The 22,347-nt window shown below is 29.3% G+C and overlaps 4 protein-coding genes across 4 annotated transcripts; 2 read left to right on the top strand and 2 right to left on the bottom strand.

The window, feature by feature from the left end:
* The first annotated feature begins 376 nt into the window (after positions 1–376).
* Positions 377–3,867, top strand: LOC130670592 (dynein regulatory complex subunit 4). Its single transcript, XM_057474006.1, has 7 exons — positions 377–493; positions 593–810; positions 864–1,125; positions 1,198–1,458; positions 1,983–2,150; positions 2,234–2,530; positions 3,402–3,867. Exons 1-7 carry the CDS (start codon positions 491–493, stop codon positions 3,603–3,605), a joined length of 1,413 nt encoding a protein of 470 aa, XP_057329989.1. The 5' UTR covers positions 377–490; the 3' UTR covers positions 3,606–3,867.
* Positions 3,868–3,951: 84 nt separating this feature from the next.
* LOC130670602 (galactoside alpha-(1,2)-fucosyltransferase 2-like) lies at positions 3,952–8,689 on the bottom strand. The gene is made up of 4 exons (XM_057474018.1): positions 8,458–8,689; positions 8,257–8,319; positions 6,808–7,471; positions 3,952–6,245 (listed from the first exon to the last, which is right to left on the bottom strand). Exons 3-4 carry the CDS (start codon positions 7,314–7,316, stop codon positions 5,705–5,707), a joined length of 1,050 nt encoding a protein of 349 aa, XP_057330001.1. The 5' UTR covers positions 7,317–7,471; positions 8,257–8,319; positions 8,458–8,689; the 3' UTR covers positions 3,952–5,704.
* An 839-nt stretch (positions 8,690–9,528) lies between these two features.
* LOC130666464 (uncharacterized) lies at positions 9,529–15,501 on the bottom strand. Its single transcript, XM_057467477.1, has 3 exons — positions 15,097–15,501; positions 14,461–14,962; positions 9,529–12,644 (listed from the first exon to the last, which is right to left on the bottom strand). The coding sequence occupies exons 1-3, from the start codon at positions 15,208–15,210 to the stop codon at positions 11,488–11,490; spliced, it is 1,773 nt and encodes a 590-aa protein (XP_057323460.1). The 5' UTR covers positions 15,211–15,501; the 3' UTR covers positions 9,529–11,487.
* A 3,002-nt stretch (positions 15,502–18,503) lies between these two features.
* Positions 18,504–21,819, top strand: LOC130674035 (golgin subfamily A member 7). Its single transcript, XM_057479305.1, has 3 exons — positions 18,504–18,771; positions 19,589–19,774; positions 20,466–21,819. The coding sequence occupies exons 1-3, from the start codon at positions 18,763–18,765 to the stop codon at positions 20,754–20,756; spliced, it is 486 nt and encodes a 161-aa protein (XP_057335288.1). The 5' UTR covers positions 18,504–18,762; the 3' UTR covers positions 20,757–21,819.
* Positions 21,820–22,347: the final 528 nt, after the last annotated feature.

Here is a 22,347-nt window from a genome sequence, read left to right as displayed (position 1 = left end):
CCAGGAACTTAAAATTAGAATAGTAATTAAAATTTTGAAGATACGATAAAAATGTATAGATACAAATTTGTAGAAAATTAAATTTCCCACAAAAAAGGTTTCTTTACATTTTCTCATAAATCTCATATTTAATGAGTTATAATTAAAACTTTGAAAGTAATTACATTTGGGACCGAAAAAAATTGTCATATTTTTATACCATAAACTTAAAATTAAAATTACAATTAAACTATCAAAGATACGATAAAAATGTATAGAAACAAATTTGTAGAGCATTAAATTTCCTTCAAAAAAGGTCTCTATCCATTTTCTCATAAATTCAACATTTACCAAGTTTATTAAAACTTTTTGTTTGCCCATTCGGTTGCTAGGCAACCAAACGTCAAAACATTGACAGACAAAATTTTCTTATGTAAATAAAATTCTAACCAATTTTCCATCTCTCAAGTAATTTTTTTTCTTCAACAAAAGTCACATAAAAAAAAAAAAAATGGTAAGTTTCAATAAAATATCAAAAATTTATTTATTAATTGAAGTAAAAAAAAAATTTCCCAAAAAAATTCTAATTAATTTTTATTTTCATTTTAATCAGGGGCCAAAAAAAGCTAAAGGAAAATCCTCTGATACAGTAGACGGTATAGACACTTCTAAAATGAGCAGGGAACAATTAGAATTGTACTCTCATAAAATCCTAGAAGAAATGGAACGGGAGCGCGAGGAGAGAAATTTTTTTCAACTCGAACGCGATAAATTACGAACTTTTTGGGAAATTACTAGGAATCAATTAGACGAAGCGCGAGCTACTATAAGGTAATTAATTAATTAATTAATTGATTCCTTAATTAATTTTTAAAAATTACTAGAAATAAAGAGAGAGAAAAAGAAGAATTATTAGAAAAACATGACGAAGAAATAAAATTATACAATCAAAAAGTAAAACATTTAATGTATGATCACCATAACAATTTATCAGAAACGAAAGCTGAGCATATGGTGGCACTAAAACTTGCCCAGGATGATCACAATGAAGAAGAAAATGAGCTGATAAATGATAAAAAAGAATTGAGAAAAATCCAAAAAGAAAATGAACTCGCGCATATCAACGAAATTCGTTCGCTGAAATTGGTGGGGATTTGAATTTTTTGAGGTAAAGTGGGCAGTTAGGAAAATTGACCACTGGGTGTTTTATTTTTATAGAAAAATGCTGAAGAAATGAGCGAGATGATAAAGAAGTTTGAGTCTGAAGCCATGGAAATGGAGCAGAAGTACGAGGAAAAATTAATGAGTCAGTGGGAGTCACTGAATTTGAAACACAGAATGGAAATATCGGAAATTGAGGAGCGTAAAAATATGCAGATTGCGAGTTTGATTAAAAATCATGAGAAATCTTTTACTGAGATCAAAAATTATTACAATGATATCACTGTTAATAATTTGTCGCTCATACAAAGTCTTAAGGTATTTTTTTTTCATAAAAAAAAAAAAGTAGTAGGGTTTGATTGAGGGCGCGATTTCCTGTTGTTTGAGTACCCACATCAATATATTTTGGTTGTCAAAAAAATTGAAGTTCAAAAATTTGAATTTTTTTTTTTTCAATAAATTTTGATATTTTTGAATTGTTCACGAAATTTCCCGTTGTTTGAGTACCCACATCGATATATTTTAGTGAAAAACCAAAATTGTGTTGGAATTTTATTTTTTAGAAATTCCAAAAATTTTTTTTTACGAATAGGAATATGACCATTGAATTTGTAGAGAAATTCTCTGTAATTTGAGTACCCACATGAATATGTTTAAAAAAATTGAAAAATGACGGTTATGTTAATTAATAATTAATTAATAAAATTAATGAAAAATGAGTTTATTCAAAATTATTGATGTGGGTACTCATTTGAAAGGGAATTTTATCAGGGATATGAATATGTTGGTAATTATGGTGGAAAAAATTTTTAGCGGTTAATTTATTGATTTTGAAATTTCAGGAACAAATGGAAGTTATGAAAAGTAATGAAGAAAGAATGAAAAAACAAGTACGAGAATCGATGAGTGAAAATAAAAAATTGATAAGTGATTTAAAATCAGCTGAAGAACAAGTCGTTGAATTGAGTCGGCAGTTAACAAATTATGAAAAAGATAAATTATGTCTTTCTGTAATTAATAAATATATTTATTTACTTATTTATTGATAGTTTAAATTTTTGAAACTATGCATAAATTATTAAATTATTTTTAGAATACGAAAAAAAGAATGACAGCAGTAGCTAAAGATTACGAAAATCTTAAGTGGGAAAATGAAGTTTTGGAAATGAGGTTTGAAAAATGTCAAAAAGAACGCGATGAATTACACTCGAGATTCGTCTCTTCTATTTTGGAACTGCAGCAGAAGACGGGATTGAAGAATGTGCTGTTGGAAAAAAAATTAGAAAAACTTTCGGAAATTTTAGAACAGAGAGAAGCTCAGATCGGCCAAGTTTTAGCCACTGCTCAGTTAGATCCCGGAGCTAGTGGAGAAATTAATCAGAGATTCGAGGTAAAAAAATTAATTGCGTGAACTTCCGGTACTCACTCCCACTTTAGAGGCTGCTTTAATTTTTTTTTTTATAAAATGAATTTTGTTTTCGTAAAGTAGACAAAATTTCCTGTAAAATGAGTACCCACAACAATATATTTAAATATAGTCATCTATTAATTACCCATCCGCGAATTAACCGCGAGTTGATCGTTAACACCAACTTTATTTAAATATATCGATGTGGGTACTCAAATTATAGGAAATTCTGGCACCAATTCAACTATGATGATCATTCATTTAAAATCATTATAAAAAAAAATGAGTTGTTCTATTTTGACGTCATTAATAGAATTTTTTTTGGAAATTTTTTTTCTTCGACAAAACTACTTGTATCTTCGTAAAGTAGACAAAATTTCCTGTAAAATGAGTACCCACAACAGTATATTTAAGTATAGTCATTTATTAATTACCAATCCGCGTATTAACCGCGAGTTGATCGTTGACACCAACTTTATTTAAATATATCGATGTGGGTACTCAAATTACAGGAAATTCTGTCATCAATTCAACCATGATGATCATTTTTTTTTAAATCATTATAAAAAAAATGAGTTGTTCTATTTTGACGTCATTAATAGAATTTTTTTTGGTAATTTTTTTTTTTCGACAAAACTACTTGTATCTTCGTAAAGTAGACAAAATTTCCTGTAAAATGAGTACCCACAACAATATATTTGAATACAGTCATTGATTCGTTACCAATCCGCGAATTAACCGCGAGTTGATCGTTAACACCAAGTTTATTTAAATATATCGATGTGGGTACTCAAATAACAGGAAATTTCCTCACTAATTCAACTGTCATAATAATTTTTTTTTTTTTTTAAAGGACATTTTGAATCGTAAAAATACAGCGATACAAGATCTACAGTACGATTTAGCAAGAGCTTGTAAAGCACACGACGATTTATTATTAAATTACGAAAATAAATTACAAGAGTACGGAATTTCCGATCCCTCTTTGGCGCCGCCACTCAGCGCAATAAGAAGAAAAAAAAGTAATCGTACTGACAAAATTTTAGCAAACTTGTAAATAATCGAAAATTTAATATTTAAATTTTTTAAAAATTTCCCGCCAAAAAATAATTTTTTTCTGGGTTAATAAAAACATTTCAAAAATTTATATAGTATGACATATATTTGAACTACATAAATTTATAATATCCAATATATATCTTTTATAAATATGATCAGGTCACAAGGCTTCAATTTTTTGTTAATTTTTTTTTTACAGATTTTTGGTTTTTTGTTGTGTAATTTAATTTTTTTAAACATCAAAACACTAAAGTTCTCTACATATTTTTTCTTAAATTATTGCATACATATATTATTATATTTATATATGAAGATATATGAGTAAATATATAGATATTTATAAATATATTTTTTTTTTTTTACTATCCAACTTTCCATTTTTCAATTAAAGCAAATTCTTTGAACTGGCAACTGATTAAATTTAAATTATCATAATTTATAGTAAACTTAAATTATCAACAGACTTGTAAATTTAAAAACTCAAAATAATATTATTTTTGTAAATAAATTAATTATTATAAATTTTTGAGATTCAAAATTTGATTTTTTTGCCCGTTAAAAAAAAATAATACTTTTTTTTTTTGCTATTTATTTTTTCTACAAGACTGTTAATTTTATTTAAGACTGATAATTTTTCAAGTCAATAATTTATATATTTATATATAATTTTTTTTTTGATTTAATATATATAAGATTATTAAATATTGAAAATTTATTATATTTATTTTTGGCACAATAAGAAAGAGAATCACAGATTAAATCATTGTACACGAGTATATATTTTTTTGTTATCCGATTGTATTTTTTTTGGTATTTCTCTATCATTAAAAAGGTCCACTTCTAAATTTTATAAAATTCAATTTTATCATGAGGAATTTTTTTTTTATTCACTAAAAATTTTCTTTTTTAGGAAAAAAACGAATTAAGAACTTATATGACCACATATGATCATATATATAACCATATATGAACATATCTGGCCATATCTGATCATATATGACAATATCTAGTCATACTTGGCAATATCGGATCATATACGACCATATATGCTCGTATATATGACAGTATTTAATCATATATGACCATTTATGATCATATGCGACCATATGTCCATGTATATGACCATATCCGATCATATTTGGCAATATCTGATTATATGTGACCATATCTGCTCATATATGGCAACATCTGCTCATATATGGCAATATCTGATTATATGTGACCATATCTGCTCATATATACTGCAATATTTAATTATATATGAAATATCTGATCATATGTGACAGCATGTGATCATATATGACAATATATCTAGTCATATATGACCACATCTGTTCATATATGACTGTATAAGATTAATATATGACAATATCTGATTATATATGACCATATCTGCTCATATATATGACAATATTTAATCATATATGGCAATATTTAATCATCTGTGAACATATTTGATCATATATAACAATTATTGATCATATACGACCACATTTGTTCATATATATGTCAATATATAATTATGTATGACCATATCTGATTATATGTACGACCAGATATGTAATCATATATTACCATCTGATCACATGCATGACAATATCTGGTCATATATGATCACATCTGCTCATATATGATCACATATACTCATATATGACCACATATGCTCATATTTGTGGTCATATAAGAGTATATAATAACATATTATCATATATAAAGACTTACTTTCGATTACATATAAAAATTCTTCTGATAAATTATTTATGATCAGATATATATGATCACATATGATCATATGTCGTCATATGTGATCATAATGATCATTTACTTCCGATTACACAAAGAAAAATCGCCTGATTAATCATTTATGATTGTAAAAATGTATGATCATATACGATCACATATGATCATATATGATCACATATGACCATATATGCACACTTACATCAGATTGTATAGAAAAATTTAAAATATTCAAATAGCAAAAAGTGGACCTTGTTAATTACTAATTAAATATCGTCCCTATATTTCATTAAATTCATTTAAAATAAAAAAAAAACTAAATACCGAACGTATGAAAAAAAATGAAATTGTAATTTTTTAACTCATAACCCGCCAATTGGGCAAAACCTCAGCAATCATCGTCGAAAAATATGCAGTAACATTATAAACAATTGTTTCACCGGCAGATAGCAATGCCGCAAATGAACCATAAGTACCGTAATCAATAATACTGTGATTACAAGTTGATAGTACAGCTAAATCTTTACCAGGTGCGTGGGCATCAATGTCGGATATGAAATCAATGTTATATTTATTACTCTTAAGATGATGTTTACACCAACTGATACTGTCACTAGCGACAACAAATATGACATTTTTATATTTATTATTAAAATAATTCATTGCTGTTAGATAATAACGTGCTGGTGCGGGTTTAACTTTTAACTTTTGCCATAAATAATCGACGTAATCTGTTCTGCGGACATGGATGCCGACGTATGTTGGTTCTTTTACGTTAAAACGCACTGATAAATTTTTTAGCAGCATTGACGCGTATTGTTTCAGGAATGGCTTGAAAGTGAACTCACGGCGGACGTCGTCTAGCCAAACTAATATTAGACTCCAGTAGGCTGCGTGTCTAAAATTTTCATTGATTTATTTAAGTCATTAAAAATTTCTTACGTAACGAATAGGCTTCAAGTCGACTTGGGGGTTGAGTGAAATTAAAAATCTCATAGATATCTGCATTCCTGACACAATTTCCTGAAGTTTGAGTACCCACATCGATATGTTTTGAAAAAAAATTAATTAACGAAAAAAATGCTAATTGTTGTAAGCAATTAATTTTTGAAAATTTGTATACATCAAAAAATTATGTCACTCATGATCAAGAGAAGGCGATGGGGAGTAGAATGAGTACCCACATCAATATGGTAAAAAATTATTAATTTTTATTAACAATTAAAATAATTAAGTAATTAATTAATTGAGTAATTATGAATTTATCGTAATATAGGCTTGTGGGTACTCATTTTACGGGGAATTTTATCGACTATAAGAATACCCAAGTCATTTTTTTATAAAAAATTTTTTCACTAGAAAAAAATTCAAAAATCAATACAGTGGATTATTAAATTATTGGAAACGACTTGAAACCTTTCCGCTGTAATTAAAATTTTTTTTACGACTAAAAAAATTACCTGGGAATGATAATAGTTTGCTGGGTACTGTTCCATTGGCCAAGAGAATTAACAACCTGTCCGACATCGAGTGTACACTTGCCGATGTAACTCAACGGCGGGATGCTCAAATTTTCAAAATGTTCTTGTAGAGTTTTCAAAATACATCTAGGCATAAATGGTTCCAATCCAGTTCGTCTAGCAGTCGCCCAAACAGAAGCGTACTCCCATATTTGATTTCCAAGACGGCCACCTTGAGCTGCCGAAACAATTCCGAATTTGGGACATGAATTTCTGTTCCATCCATCCTCGTCTTCGTCATATCCGTCAATTTGTTTATAAGTTTTTAATTTAAAATTATTATTTTTGAAAGTTGTACGACACATTGCTTGCTCGTAGGCCATTATTTTAGTGTGTCGTAGTTGTGGTGTTGATGTGTACATCGGAAATAGGAAGACATGAATACCACAAACTACTATTAGTGCCAGTACTATTGCACTTGCCAGTACATGCTGTTGTGCATGACTCATTTTCACTATTTATTTGCGATTTTTAAGTCTATTGTTATCTAGATTAGTGACGTAGTTCTACTTCTAAATCCAGTTTTAGATTTTTTTATTTAATCCTAGTTCTAGTCGGGCATTTTTGATCTACTATTGTGCCTCGTCCTTTGTCTTTTGATCATCTTTAGTAATTAAAAAAAAAAATTATTTTTATTTTATAAGAAATTTTTCAATGGAAATAAAAACAAAATATCTAATTTTTTAGAATTTTCTTATAAATTTTTTTTATACTTCATATTTCTTGGAAACTATCGAGTTTATGGAAAAATATAAAGATACTTTTTTTGTAGAGAATTTAATTTGCTATAAAATTATTCTAGTACTTTTTTATCGTATCTTCAATGGTTTGGTTAAAATTTTGATTCTAAGTTCGGAAGAACAATTTTATTTTGTCACTAAAATTTTTGAGTGAAATTTTTTGTTTGAAATTCAAATTGTAGCTCAAGGATTAACTTTACAGAGAAAGTGTTCAAGACCTTTTTTGTAGGAAATTTAATTTACTATAAAGTTGAATCAGTACATTTTTTTCGTATCTTCAATAATTTTCCCGAAATTTTCATTTGAAAAAATAAAAAAATTGTTCTGGATAATATTTCTAATCATTTCAAATTTTTAACCAAAATTTTGGCCAAAATATCAAATATATGACAAAAATTCACATGAGCAAAGTTGTAGATAATTAAATTTTCTATCAAAAGTGTTCTAATAAATTTTTTCATAAACTCCATAGTTTACGAGTTACTGATTAAAATTCAAAACAAAAACTATCATTTCAAGCAAAACCAAAATAAGGGTGCGAATTAATAAAAAATTTTTAATTAATTGGCGGGTAAATTTAATGAAACATAAATCAAATATGTCAGGAAACAGTAGAAGTAATAATAGTGATATATTATATATAAAATACCTTTTTAAATTTAATTTTATTTTGATTGTTCATATTCCCGCCATTTTGTTGTGGCTGGTCCAGCTAAAAAATTATTATTTCCTTTTGTTTAATTTCGTAATTCAAGCCACCGGCTAAGAAATTTATCAATGTATATACTAAAAAATATATATACACACATATCTATATATTTATCTATATAATATGAAAAAAAATAATTACCTTAGAAAGGAAAATTATTAAAATAAATAATTTGTTTTGTTTTCGATTAATGACGTCACCGTCATCCCTCAGCGGGTGATTGCAAACTGCACGTTTGCTTGTATGGATTTTTTTTAAGATGAAATAATATATAAATATATATGACTATGATAATAATAATAAACTAGTGATGACGCAGAATTCAATGAACTTGTACCTTACGCGCGTGTCTAGATTCCAGATATTGGAAACAAGATTATTATTTCTTTTTTTCTTTTCATTTTCCGATAAAAAATAAGCAAAGAAAAATTAGATCGCATGATGGCCGATTGTAAACAAAATGGAGACGAAAATTTCAATTTGAAATGGTGGCAATATTACTTACTGAGGATAATTTATCAATTGCCCCAAAAACAGATTCTCTGTATAAAGTTGCGCCAAGTACAGATTCAATGCGCGGACATTGAGTCGCTTTGAATGCTTGATATATTTGAATTAATGAGTAATCGATAATTTTTTTTTTTCCATCGCAGATTTTTCAAAAATTTTATCATACTGGGCCGTATTCAAATTATATATTTTTTTATTACTTTCAATGAAATCCACAAACGCTTAATTAATAAGTAAATAAATGCATTAATAATTTAAATTTACTCATATTTAATATTGAGAATATGATTTAAATTTCTTATAAATAATATTATATATAAATATATTTATAAAGAATGATATAATCATTAGTGTAACATGTTTGTGCTTTTAGTTTAATGCATCTCCATTTCTTCTTTCACGTGACTGAGACCTCGACCCTCCATTACAACTTTCAAAGCAATCGATTTGCAGAAACAACCAACCTTACATATTATTAATAACAGAAAAAAAACAATAACAATAATATGTATGATATAGAATTGGAAAAATAATTAAAAAATTTATTTTCAAATTATTTTTTATTTTTATTAATTAATCAGAATTTTTCAAATTTTTAATTGATTCTCATTACAAATTAGAAAATATTTAAATTACTCATCGTTAGTCATTACTTATAAATTATGATTAATTACTTGAATCAATAAATTACTCGGAATCGTGGTCAAGTTTAAGATTAATTAATTATTTTTTTTTTTATTTAAAATACAGTTTACATTATTTAGAGATAAATTCAAAAATTATCACAACACGACTTGGAAGTTGAGAAAAATATATATTTTTTTAACAACATAATTACTGCAGTCTCTAAACTAATATTCAAATACTCAAAAATTATGTAAGCAGTTACATACTTTGATAAATCCCAGATAGCAAAATGACGTCTTGATGAGTTCTGAATGTGTTCCTATTTATGATTTGGACGTCTTAAAAACATGTTAAAGAAGTCTTTAAGAAGTTCTCAAGATGTCGAATGCGCCATCTAGCGAACTCAGTAAGACGTCTTTAAGAAGAGTTCTCAAAGAGTTCTTTTTTCTGACTCCGCAAATAAGACTTCAGAATGAACTTACCATGACGTCTTAAGGAGTTCCTAATTTTGACTTCATTTTGACTTCAAAAAAGTTAAAAAAAGAATACATTAAGACGTCACAAAACTGACGTCTTACTCATGGAGTCTTCAAGAACTCTTAATTAAGAGTTCTTAAAAATGACACCTTTAAGAAGTCATTATAAGACTTCTTGAAGACTCCTTCAAAAATACGTCGTAAAGCAGTCATTCTGACTTGAATGCTGTCTGGGATATTAGTATGGAATAAACAGCCGACAGTCGAATGTTGGATTTCACACTCACGAATTTTATCAGTCGATAGTTAATAAACTATTTAATTAAAATAAATTGACCTTGAATTTTGTAAATGAAATATAATCCAAGTGATCGTATTTATGAAGCCGAGCACACACGACTACACTTATTAACAAACACTATTTTTTAAGTTAATGGATTTTTCTGCCCTCCGGCCGGAAAGTGGCAACTTTCGGGCCGCTGCCCCAAACGAAGTTGCGACTTTCCGGCTTCGTCGAGCAGAAAAATAGTATACGCACCTTGGCCAGTAAAAAAGAAAGCCTCAGACCACATGTTTGTCAGCCTCGGCTTCGCCTCGGCCAACAATTACATGTGCTCTGAGACTTTTCTTATTTTACTGGCCTAGGTATGTAATATACTATTTCTTCATACTCGGACGAAAGTACGTACTTTCGGCCTCGAGTTTACGGCAGAAAGTCTAACATTTCTGCTGTGCTGGGATTACTTGCGCGCCATCTATAACAGCGGGCAGAAAGAAAGTAACAGCGGGACGAAAGAGTTTTTCGTGCACACTGTTACCCGGTTATACGCATACTACCGTCACTTCGAGGAGATTTGCTGACACTCTCGCTCATATTTATAACCTCAAAACTTGTCTAAAATTAATTTGAAATTTTATATGTCTGTGTTTTTGGGAAAGTAAAATTTACTTAAGATTAATAAAATCACAAAAAATTATTTTTAATAAATTTATTAATTAGAAAAAAATTATTTATGATACTGAAGTCAGCCGATGTCTACTAATTTTTTGATTTTTTTTTAAACGATAAATTATAAATTAAAAAATTATTTAAAAAATTATGCCTAAAGTTTTTTTAAATTTTCTACAAGAGCATATTTTTAGTTTTTATTTTTTTGTAATGGATTTGAAAAAAAAATTAAAATCCGAAAATTGTTAATTGTCTGTTACCGAAAAGATCATAATTACAATTATTTCTTTTAACAATTTGTAATGATCATTTTTTTTGTAGATATATTTGATGCCTGCCCCCCGACCAGCAGCACTCGCTTCGCTCGTGCCGCAAATGTCGGGGCAGGCATCAATACATGCTAAAACGTGGTTATATAATTTATACATCTTTGATTTGTCAACGTACTTTCGTCCGGGTATAAAGAAAAATAGTATACACTACACGGGCAGAAATTTGGAGAGCCCTGAACTGCGCGTCTGATACCCTCGGCTTCGCCTCGGGCATCATGACGCACAGTGCAGGAATCTCCAACTTTCTGCCCTTGTAGAGTAATATACTATTTATTTTTTATTGTCTTGGACGGCGATGACGTCCGACAATATACTCAATACCAAATACAATAATGGCCAAGGACTGGAAAAATGCCATAAATACATATAAATACGTTAAATCTACAGCATCGATAGTTTGATAATCAACGATTTTTTGAATCCTCTCCTTAACTTTCTTTTTCTTCAGTGATTTGTTTATGTACATGGGCTTTAAACCATTTATGGTTCCCAATTCTTCTTGATCTAATAATTTGCGGTAAAATCGATCCGCCAGAGGCCAAGATCGACACGTACTATAATAAGCTGGTATTTTCAGCGTGAAACGTTTGGATATATGCAAATTGTGTTTAACAGCGTGCGGAATTAGTTCCCAATCTTGAAATATACACGCGACCGTGTTGTTTTTGATAAGTAGTTTCAAACAATCATCTGCGCCGACATATATGTCTAAGGGATGTAAGTGCTTCATATCCTCATCAGTTTTCCATAATTGCTCTTGTAAAATATTATAATGGATTTCCGACGCATAATATACGTGATACTTATGATCGTACAAATCTTTAAGGGACTCCATGTTATAAGTCGGCGGGCGAGATAATACGGCAAATATTTGTCCCTCAAGCAATGGACTAAATAAAAAAACGAAGAAAAATCCCGTGAAGAAGGTGATTTTCATAGCGAGTCGGTCGAGAGGTGCATCGATCCCCATACTCATCAGCAGCTTCAGGACATCCAGAATAGCCAATCCGATCTGGTACTCATTGTGCAGAACAATCAAGAGGGTAATTAGAAGAAGAATAAAAATTATCGCTATGGCTCCATTAATATCGAATACATTTGCAATTTCATAAGATGCTGATAAAAAACTTGCCTTTTGTGTTACTATTATAAAAGACATGTCAAAAATCACTGGCACTCTGTGTAAAATATAATTATGTATTTCACCAGTAATTGGGATGCCAAGGAGATCGTAAGTTCCATTGGCTACTAATGGAATTATTGAATATAACAAATCCTTAAGTTCAAAGAATATATGTTCTTGTTTCATGTTTAAAGAATCGAATATGTAAACTATTTCAGGACTAATGGTTTTCTGTGTTGCGGCAATTTTAACGGGATAACCATCAAGAATTTTAGTTTTGTCGAAAAATAGAGTCTCACATATTTTATAATCTAAAAACAAAAAAAAAACCGTTGTCATTTATAAGCTATATCCTAGCGGATCCGAATTACGGTAAATACAGTGATTTACCGTAATTTACGGTGCCTAGCAGAATTACCGTAAATTACGGCAATTTATCGTAAATTACGGCAATCTACGGTAAATTGCCGTAATTTACGGTAATTCTGCTAGGCGCCGTAAATTACGGTAAATTACGGTAATTTGCGGTAATTCTGCTAGGCGCCGTAAATTACGGTAAATTACGGCAATTTGAGGTAATTCTGCTAGGCGCCGTAAATTACGGTAAATTACGGCAATTTACTGTAATTTACCGTAATTTACGGTAATTCTGCTAGGCACCGTAAATTACGGTAAATCACGGCAATTTACTGTAATTTACGGTAATTCTGCTAGGCACCGTAAATTACGGTAAATCACTGTATTTACCGTAATTCGGATCCGCTAGGGTATGATAGTACACGGAAAGAAATTTTCTTTAAAAATTACCGTTAAATTCACTGTAATCGTGGGACGAATGGCGCAACCTAAACATTTGTCGGTAAGTGAGATAATTTTTAACTTTTTTTCAACAAATTTTACCGTAGTCTCCCTGATAGCCAAGTTGGAGAGAAACTGACGTGAAACTGCGGCCGCATCTGGACACCACGTTGCCCGCAAAAGTTGATACTTCCAAAGTTGATCGACACTTTCTAAGAAAGTTTGTGGCAAAAGTTAGAAATTCAATAAGTTGACGGTAAATTGCCTCGCATTTTCTCAAGAAACCTGCATTCCAGTTGCGGCTCCATACTGGCGTCAACTTTCTCAGAAAGTGGCGTAACTTGTAGCCAAAAATTACAAATGCTAAAGTTGTCAACAGCTTGTTGTCAAGTTGGTCGCCCTAGCGGATCCGAATTACGGTAAATACAGTGATTTACCGTAATTTACGGTGCCTAGCAGAATTACCGTAAATTACGGCAGTCTACGGTAAATTACGGTAATCTACAGCAAATTACGGTAAATTGCCGTAATTTACGGTGCCAGCAGAATTACGGTAATTTATCGTAAATTACGATAGTCTACGGTAAATTACGGTAGTCTACGGCAAATTACGGCAGTCTGCGGTAAATTACGGTGCCTAGCAGAATTACCGTAATTTACCGTAAATTACGGTAGTCTACGGTAATCGACGGCAAATTACGGCAGTCTACGGTAAATTGCCGTAATTTACGGCGCCTAGCAGAATTACCGGAAAATACGGCAATTTGCCGTAGATTACCGTAATTTACCGCAGATTACCATAATTTACGGTGCCTAGCAGAATTACCGCAAATTACGGCAATCTACGGTCATTCTGCTAGGCGCCGTAAATTACGGCAAATTACGCCAATTTACCGTAATTTACCGCAGATTACCGTAATTTACGGTAAATTACCGTAATTTAGGTAATTCTGCTAGACACCGTAAATTACGGTAATTCTGCTAGACACCGTAAATTACGGTAATTCTGCTAGACACCGTAAATTACGGTAAATCACTGTATTTACCGTAATTTGGATCCGCTAGGGCGCAAACTAATGAATACCAACTTTTGTACGAGAAACCCTGGTTATCAGGACTACTGTAAATTTTATTCGGTTTTCGGTAAATTTTATGAAGTCTACCACAAAATAAATAAATTTTTTCGTAATTTTTATTTCAAAAATGGTAATAAATAAAAGCGCTGCATTATATCCCACGATTACAGTGAATTTAGCGGTAATTTTTAAAGAAAATTTCTTTCCGTGTAATAATAATAATTTTTATGTGATAATAAGAAAAAGTATTTACCGTTTGTGAAAGATTGATTGTAAAGAGACACTAGTCGATTACGCCAGTTGGACGAACTCATATTAGTTGCGACCCAAGGATCGGGTGCTCGATTTGTAAATGGATTATAAGTATACAGACTGGTTTCATTACCGGTTCTAGAGCATACTAAGATAGATGATAACAGTTGAACCACATCCAGTACGGCGAAAATTTCCCATGGATGCTCGCAAGAGTTTTCGGTTTCGAAGATCACAAAATATTTTGAATTTTGACTCCATAACGGTGAAAAGTACAACATTCTGAAGAGCTCAGCTATTTCTCTAAAATTCGACACTGATAAAATAAACATCGGATAAGTTGGATAGTGCAGTTGAATGTCTTTGGAGATAAAATTTTTGTTGATGATAATGACAGGCGCCTTTATTGTAATCGGCAAATTTTTGTGAAATGTCTCTACTAAGTTCTCAGTTATGACTATTGGATTTGATGTATTTGCAAAACAAAGTTCAAAAAGTTGAGCCTGTTGGAAAACAAACAAAAAGTTTATTATAATTATTATGAACAATAGAAATAACTTGAAAAAAAACTTCAGTAATAGTAATAGGAAATAGAAAATTAATAACAATGTATATAAATTTCCAAAAATTTAATTACCATATTTGTGTGTGTGATTGGAGGATTCGTTGGTGATAAATTGAAGTATTTTAATTCGTAGCACGAAACACTAGCGAACAATGCACTCAAAATAATATTTTTAATCAACGTCATTGTGATTATTTTTATTTAATTTCTAAAACAATTAAATCACTGAGTTGACTCAAGATTGAATTTAAAATAATCAAATTGTTTTAATTTTATAATATCTATATAATTAAATTAGCCGATACTTTTGAGACAGCCGTCTGATCACTTTGTGCGAACAATTAAAAATTAATGATTTTGTTTAATAGTGATAACTATGTTTGACGGTTTTTTTCGGAATAATAATTTCTTCCCGTCGAGGAGGAGTATATATATTGTCGAAATTTCGACCTGCGCAGAAACGATATTTGCAGACTTTCCCATTTTCGCGAAGATATTATTCGAGAAGAAGGGACTGGAGAACAAAGCTATTGGCTACCATGAGCTTACGTGGTGATAAATAAAGAGCGTGCGCATATTTTTCGATCAATTCTGGCGGCCATTTTGGCTATGGTTTGCCGCATCACCGTTTCTTCTCGCATATAATTGTAGACTAGAAGTTTCATAATTGCTTGGAATGATATTGATTTATGAAAAATACTATTCTGGAAAACGTATATCTATCATAATAAAAGTGATGCGAATTTAGTAATAAAAAATTGCCAGAATAGACCTATTTATATTAATTTGTAAGTTTGAATAAAACGTTGGTCACTCTAAGCCATTTGTTAGTAGGGCTGGAATTTAATAATTTTGCTTATTGCTAAATATATTTTTATTAATTTTTTTGCAACTAATTGGACCATTAGGAACAAGAGCCTGTTTGAAAATATTGATTGAAAAGAATTAAAAGTGATGAAATTCGAATTCTTTTCGATAATTTCAATTGATTCCAATTTTTTTGTTTGTATATATAGATATACAATTTGCATGGAGCGACCGCTTCTCAATTGTTTTCAATCAATATTTATAATCAGGGGAACCAGCGATAGTAAAATACTCTTCCAGGCTATTTGGTCTGACGCGGGAAATTTGAAGGTCTATTTTCGTAGAAAAATGAAAAAATTCACTATTACCATTCGATTACTATGAAACCAGCGTTAAATATTAGATAAATTTTATATTTTGAAATTTACTCAACGCAATAGTTAAAAAGTAAACTCAAATTGAAGTGTGTGACGATCAATAGCATAACATGCATTTGCTTTTAGTTCTACGGATTGCCAGTTCTTCTTGCTCCTGACTATGGCCTTCGAGCCAATAATTACATCTAACAGTATCGATTTATACAGAAACTATTACTGAGTTTTATAACTCGCAAATAATTATAAATATTTTTTCAAAGCTTAAAAATCTATTGCAGTGAATTCGTTGACAAAATGTTCATTGTAGATACAATGACTTTATCTTGTTCTTCATAACCTTTGGATATTTCGAAGCTAAATTTACTTCCGTTCACTTGCACAGCAGTAGACGAACCTTACAACCATGAATCGCGATGACAAAATGCATGACAAAAATGAAAATAATAACATAAAAAATTGATAGTTACATTTTTTTACATTCAAATAACTTTGTAAGTTATTTTTTAATGCAACAATACTTGGAAATATGGGAATTTTGAGGATTTGGCGATACGCGAGCCAACTGAAGGCCTTTTTGGGTGATTTTACATATAGCCAATGATGTGATTTTAAGAGTGAAAAAATCGCCATAATAGACCGATTTAAATTTTTCTTTGCAAGTTTGTACAAAATGTTGCTCGCTAAGCTGTTTGTTAGTATAGGGTCTGCATTCGATTATTATTTGGTTAATCTTAAATATATTGTTATTAATTTTGTTTTAATTAATTAGACCCTTTTAGGGACAAGACTTAACGATAGCAAAATACCCTTCCACGCTATTTGGGCTGGCGCTGCAACTTTGAAGGCCCATTTCCGTAGAAAATTGGCTAATCTTACTATTATTGTTCGATTACTGTGTGACCAGTGTTGAATATTAAATAAATTTTATATTTCAAAATTTACTCAACGCAATAGTTGAAAAGTAAACTCAAATTGAAATGTGTGACGATCAATAGTATTACATGCCTTTGCTTTTAGTTCTATGGATTGCCAGTTCTTCTTGCGTCTAACTATGGCCTTCGAGCTAATAATTACTTTTAACAGTATTGATCAATACAGAGACAACTACTGCATTTTATAACTCATAAATAATTATAAATATTTTTTCAACGCCTCAAAAACTACTGAAGTCAATTCTTCGAAAAAAAGTTTATCGTAGACACAATTACTCTATATTCTTCTTTGTAGCCTCAGAATATTTTGAGAATAAATTTACTTCTGTTTTCTTCGCAGTAAACGAACTTCATAACCATGAATTGAACATCGATTTACTAATATATAATCGCTATGAAATAAATTTGAGGCAATAATCAGACTTGAAATTATAGTGGCAAGAAATATTCAAATAATAGCTTTCGAACCATTAAATATTTCCATCATTTTACTATTCTCCTTTTAAAGTCACCAGTATCTCGCATGCAACCGTAAACTAAAAGCCTCATAATTGTTATAAATATTATCGATTGATATATAAACCAGTTGTGCAAGTGCATATTTGCCATGACCGAGAAGAATGGTACTCATTTTGAAGGACAATTCATTCTCTATTTATTAATTAAGAAAAATAATCCAATTTTAAAAATTGTTAGTCTGAAATAAAAAAATCTAATCCGATGAAAAAAAATCTGGGTGTCGGTTGGTCCTGCGGGCCAGCCCTGAAAGTTCCTGCTGTTTTCGAGCTCCTTTCGATTGCCGTCTTAACTATCCAAATCGGTTCATTAGTTAAAAAGTTACAATGAGTTTACATACATACGCACACACACACACACACACACACACACACACACACACACACACACACACACACACACACACACACACACACACACACACACACACACACACATCGAAAATCATCGATTTTCTTAGCGGGAAGTTAAAAAAACATTTGTTTTTTTTTGGGATACCCTATAATATATGTATATATATGTATATATGAGGGAATTCCACGCCAAATCAACCAGTTTTAAACCCGACCCCTTTAGATTAGGCAGAAAAAAAGTTTAAATACAATATTTTTAAGTTTTGGGACAAAAAAAAACAACGGATTTATTTTAAAAAACTTTTTTGGATAGAAATTTGATTTTGGCGCTGAAATCGTAATTTAATAAAACCGCGGGAATTAAAAAAATTCGAATATTCAAAAACGAATATTTTAAAAATGATTTGGTTAGAATTAAATCTGGCTTTTAAATTTCCCGCATTTTTTGAATTATTTGCGCACGCGCAATTTTTGAATGTCAGTACGCATGCGCGGAGATTTTTTAATGGCGTCGAGCTCGTGTTCCTGCTGACGCTAATTCCAAGTACTTTAATTAAAAAAATAAACAATTATCTCTATAAAATAATTAATTAATAACTATAATTGTAATTATAAAATATACTAGCCACTATTTCAAATAAATATACAAATATATTATTATTATAAATATATATATGATATTAATTAATGTGTCATTGGACGGGTTTATTTTTTTGACTATTTTGAGCCTCCGACGTCAAAACGAAAATTAAAATGCCTCTCGTAAGTATTTTAAATCTCAAATTAATCATCAATTCATTTAATTACTCATTAATTTTATCATTTATTATATTTGTTAAAAAATTCCATTTTAAATATTTTCGCTCTAGTTTTTTTTATCGAATTTATTATTATTGTTATTGTTGTTCTTTTATTGTCATTATTGTAAATAATAAAAATTATTCAAGTTTTTTTCCAGAATTATTAAATTATCTAATTAATTTTTTTTCCATCATTTTGATGAGTTATGATAATAACTCTGATAAGAACAATAATAAAAATATTTTTATCACTATCATTAAATTACTGATAAAATTTCATGAAGTTTGAGTACCCACATCGCTATGTTTTGATAAGAAACAAATTAGTTGAAAAAAAAAATTTTTTTATTTCAAAAATTTTTTTTTCCTCAAATTTTTTGAATTTTTTCTTTTTTGAATATTCAATTCAAAATGCTGACGTGATGACGAGTAAAATGAGTACCCACATCAATATATTTGTGTCACATATATAAAACTTGATATATATGTATGTATATATATTTAAATATGACTTAAAAATAATATAGGGTTGTTGGTACTCATTTTACGCGTAATTACATCGAGAATTCGAAAATTTGACTCTTTATTTTTCAAAAAAATTTTACAGTGACTTATTTCAAAAAAAGTAATTTTTAAAATGATTAATTAAGAAAATAATTGAGTAATTAAAAGTTTTTTGTAATGTAGTGTTGTGGGTACTCTTTTAACTGGAAATTTGATGAATTTTCCGGGTCCGAAGTTCATTTTTTAATTAATTTATTTTTGATGATTTTATCTAGGGAAATCATGTAACCATGATACCTTTGGACGAAATGTCTGGCCGAGGACAAGCAGGCGGTGGCACTGGGGGTGGAGGTGGAAATAGTCCGCCGCAAAATTGTATGAAAGTATTTATTCAACGGGATTATAGTCAAGGGACGATGGTTAAATTTCAAACTAGATTTCCGCCTGAATTATCTGATAGAGTAAGTTTTAATTTATTTACAAATTTAATAAACAAATTGAATGTGTAATTTAAGTTTCTAATCCTTCAATTCTAATTTCATTCCAAGGAAACTTGAAAAAAGAAATTTTTTAAATTTTTAACTTCAAGTTTTTGTAATTTTCTTTTAATTTTCAGACAAAAATTCTATCTCTCTATTAATATTTTTTTTTTTTTAATTAAAATTTTGTGAGTTAATTACACGTTCAATTGTATAATTTAATTATTTAATTAGAGGTGTGCGAATAATTAAAAATAATTAATTTCCATGTTTAAAATAAATAAATTTTTTACAAAAGTTTAAAAATAATTTGAAAATTTACACAAGAAAAAAAAATTTCTTGGTGCAAAAAAATTTTCTCTGCCTCAAGAAAATTTTTGCATCATAATTTAAAAGTGAAAAATTTTTGGAGTAAAAAAATTTCCTGCATCAAAATTTTCACTAACGTCAATAATTTAAAAATTTCTGGAGTAATAAAAAAATTTGATCATAATTCAAAAACGGAAATAAAAATTCACGTACTGGCCGACTGATTAAAAATTTAAATTTTCAAAAAAGATTAAAAAATTCAAATAATTTTATTGAAATTTCCTACTATCGATTAGTAATTATCGCACACCCCTGCACCCAATAATCAATTAATTAATTAATTAATAATATTTAATTTTTAAAGCTGGACATTGAGTCATTTGAATATACAATAAACCAATTAAACAATTACTTTGCGGAAGCTGAACGTGCAAGCTGTTCCACATACTGCGAAGGTTGTCTTGCCTGTTTGACTGGTTATTTAATTTACATATGTACGGAAACACATTACGAAAAATGCCTGCGTAAAGTATCGAAATTTATTAGCGAACAAAATGATCGAGTTTACAGGCCACGTGGTCTCTTGTTGACAGATCCAACGACACGTGGTCTGAGACTTATAGAAATTTCAGTTCTTGATCGTCTACCCTCGTGACTGCACGTTAGCCGATCCACTGAATTTTTTATGTGACATTTTAATAAATTCATTGATTACATTTTTTACTCATTACCTTAATTATCTAATTACTATTATTATTATTTTTAAATAATTACGCATTTACTTTAGTGCAATTTCTTCCTAAAATCTTCCAAAAATAAAACGCTGGGTTGTAAGTAATTATTTTTAAATAAAATAATTACGGGTGAAAAAAAATGGGTTACTAATAAATATGTGGATTGGCTAATTCTTTTATATTTTTTATTATTTAATTAGTTTATATATTTATTTATAATTAATAAATAAAAAAAAAACCGTTTATTGATTATGAGATTTGTCCCAGTTAGTGATCGTTTAGATCTTCGGGTTTTTAAGGCCCAGGACTGCGAATTAGGGAAAAGTCGTGAGGACCATTTTTATAGGAAATTTAATTCTCTACAAAAAAGGTCTCTTTGGATTTTTATGTAAATATGATTCTTTGAGAGTTATTTCAATTTTAAGTAAAGTCATTTTTTTTTTTTCGTTGACTGTGGAGTAGAAATTTTTTTGGAAACTTAAAATTAAAATTGTGGGCGAAAAAATGGAGATACCGTAAAAATGATAAGGAATGAATTTATAGAGAATTGAATCCCCTACAAAAAAGGTCTCTATACATTTTTTGATAAATTTGATTGTTTATGAGTAAATGCAATTTATAGTTTGGTTGAGTAAAAAAATTATTTTCTGGAGTAAATTTTGTATTTTTTTTTTACACTAAAAAAATGTTAATTAAAAAAAATAATTGATGTAATCAATAACTGGGACCTTGCAATAAGTCTGAATAATATTTCATTTAAAATAAAAAATAAATTTTCATTTTAATGAGAGTAATTAATTAAAAAAATGTAAATAGTGCACACGAAATAATTAAAATTTAATTAGTAGAAACACAAAACCATGGATTTAAATCTATATTATTATTAAAAATATTATTATTATTAATTAATTAATTAAAGATATATAATTATGACAAATTAATAAATATGACGATCAAAAAATATATAAATGATTTAAATAAAAACGACAAAGTCCGATGTACTATTGTAATTTTTGAATGTTTTTTTATTAATAAAAACACAACAATTTATTTTTTTTTTTTTATTTAAACTTTTACATTTATATATATATTTTTTTATTTTTATAATATATATACACAAGGATTGCGATTTATACAGACATAAATTATTATTATTATTATTATTATTTATTACTTAATTATTTTTAATTTCTGTCAATAAAAAAGTGCAACTTTTTTTCAATGCAAGTAAAAAAAAAATTATTATGTTCGTGATTCAACCATACCCGGTTTCGCCTATCGAATAAAATAACAAAAACAAAAAAATTAAATAATTTTCTGCAATAGTTCTCAATAGGGGAGACCGGGGCAAGGCGGCCCCCCTAAGCAGATTATCACTTTTTGTGGCTTTCAACCATCAGATCACTTTACTTTTGTCGGAACGTACTTTTAATATTGTTGGAAGTGACGAAAAAAAAATACTGTGAAAGTTTGAGCTCTTAATATTAATATTAACAACTGCCGCATCGCAAT

The sequence above is a fragment of the Microplitis mediator genome, chromosome 1 (assembly GCF_029852145.1).
Source record: "Microplitis mediator isolate UGA2020A chromosome 1, iyMicMedi2.1, whole genome shotgun sequence".
Classification (NCBI taxonomy): domain Eukaryota; kingdom Metazoa; phylum Arthropoda; class Insecta; order Hymenoptera; family Braconidae; genus Microplitis; species Microplitis mediator.
Note: the sequence above shows the minus strand (reverse complement) of the source record. Positions and strands in the feature narration are given on the sequence as shown.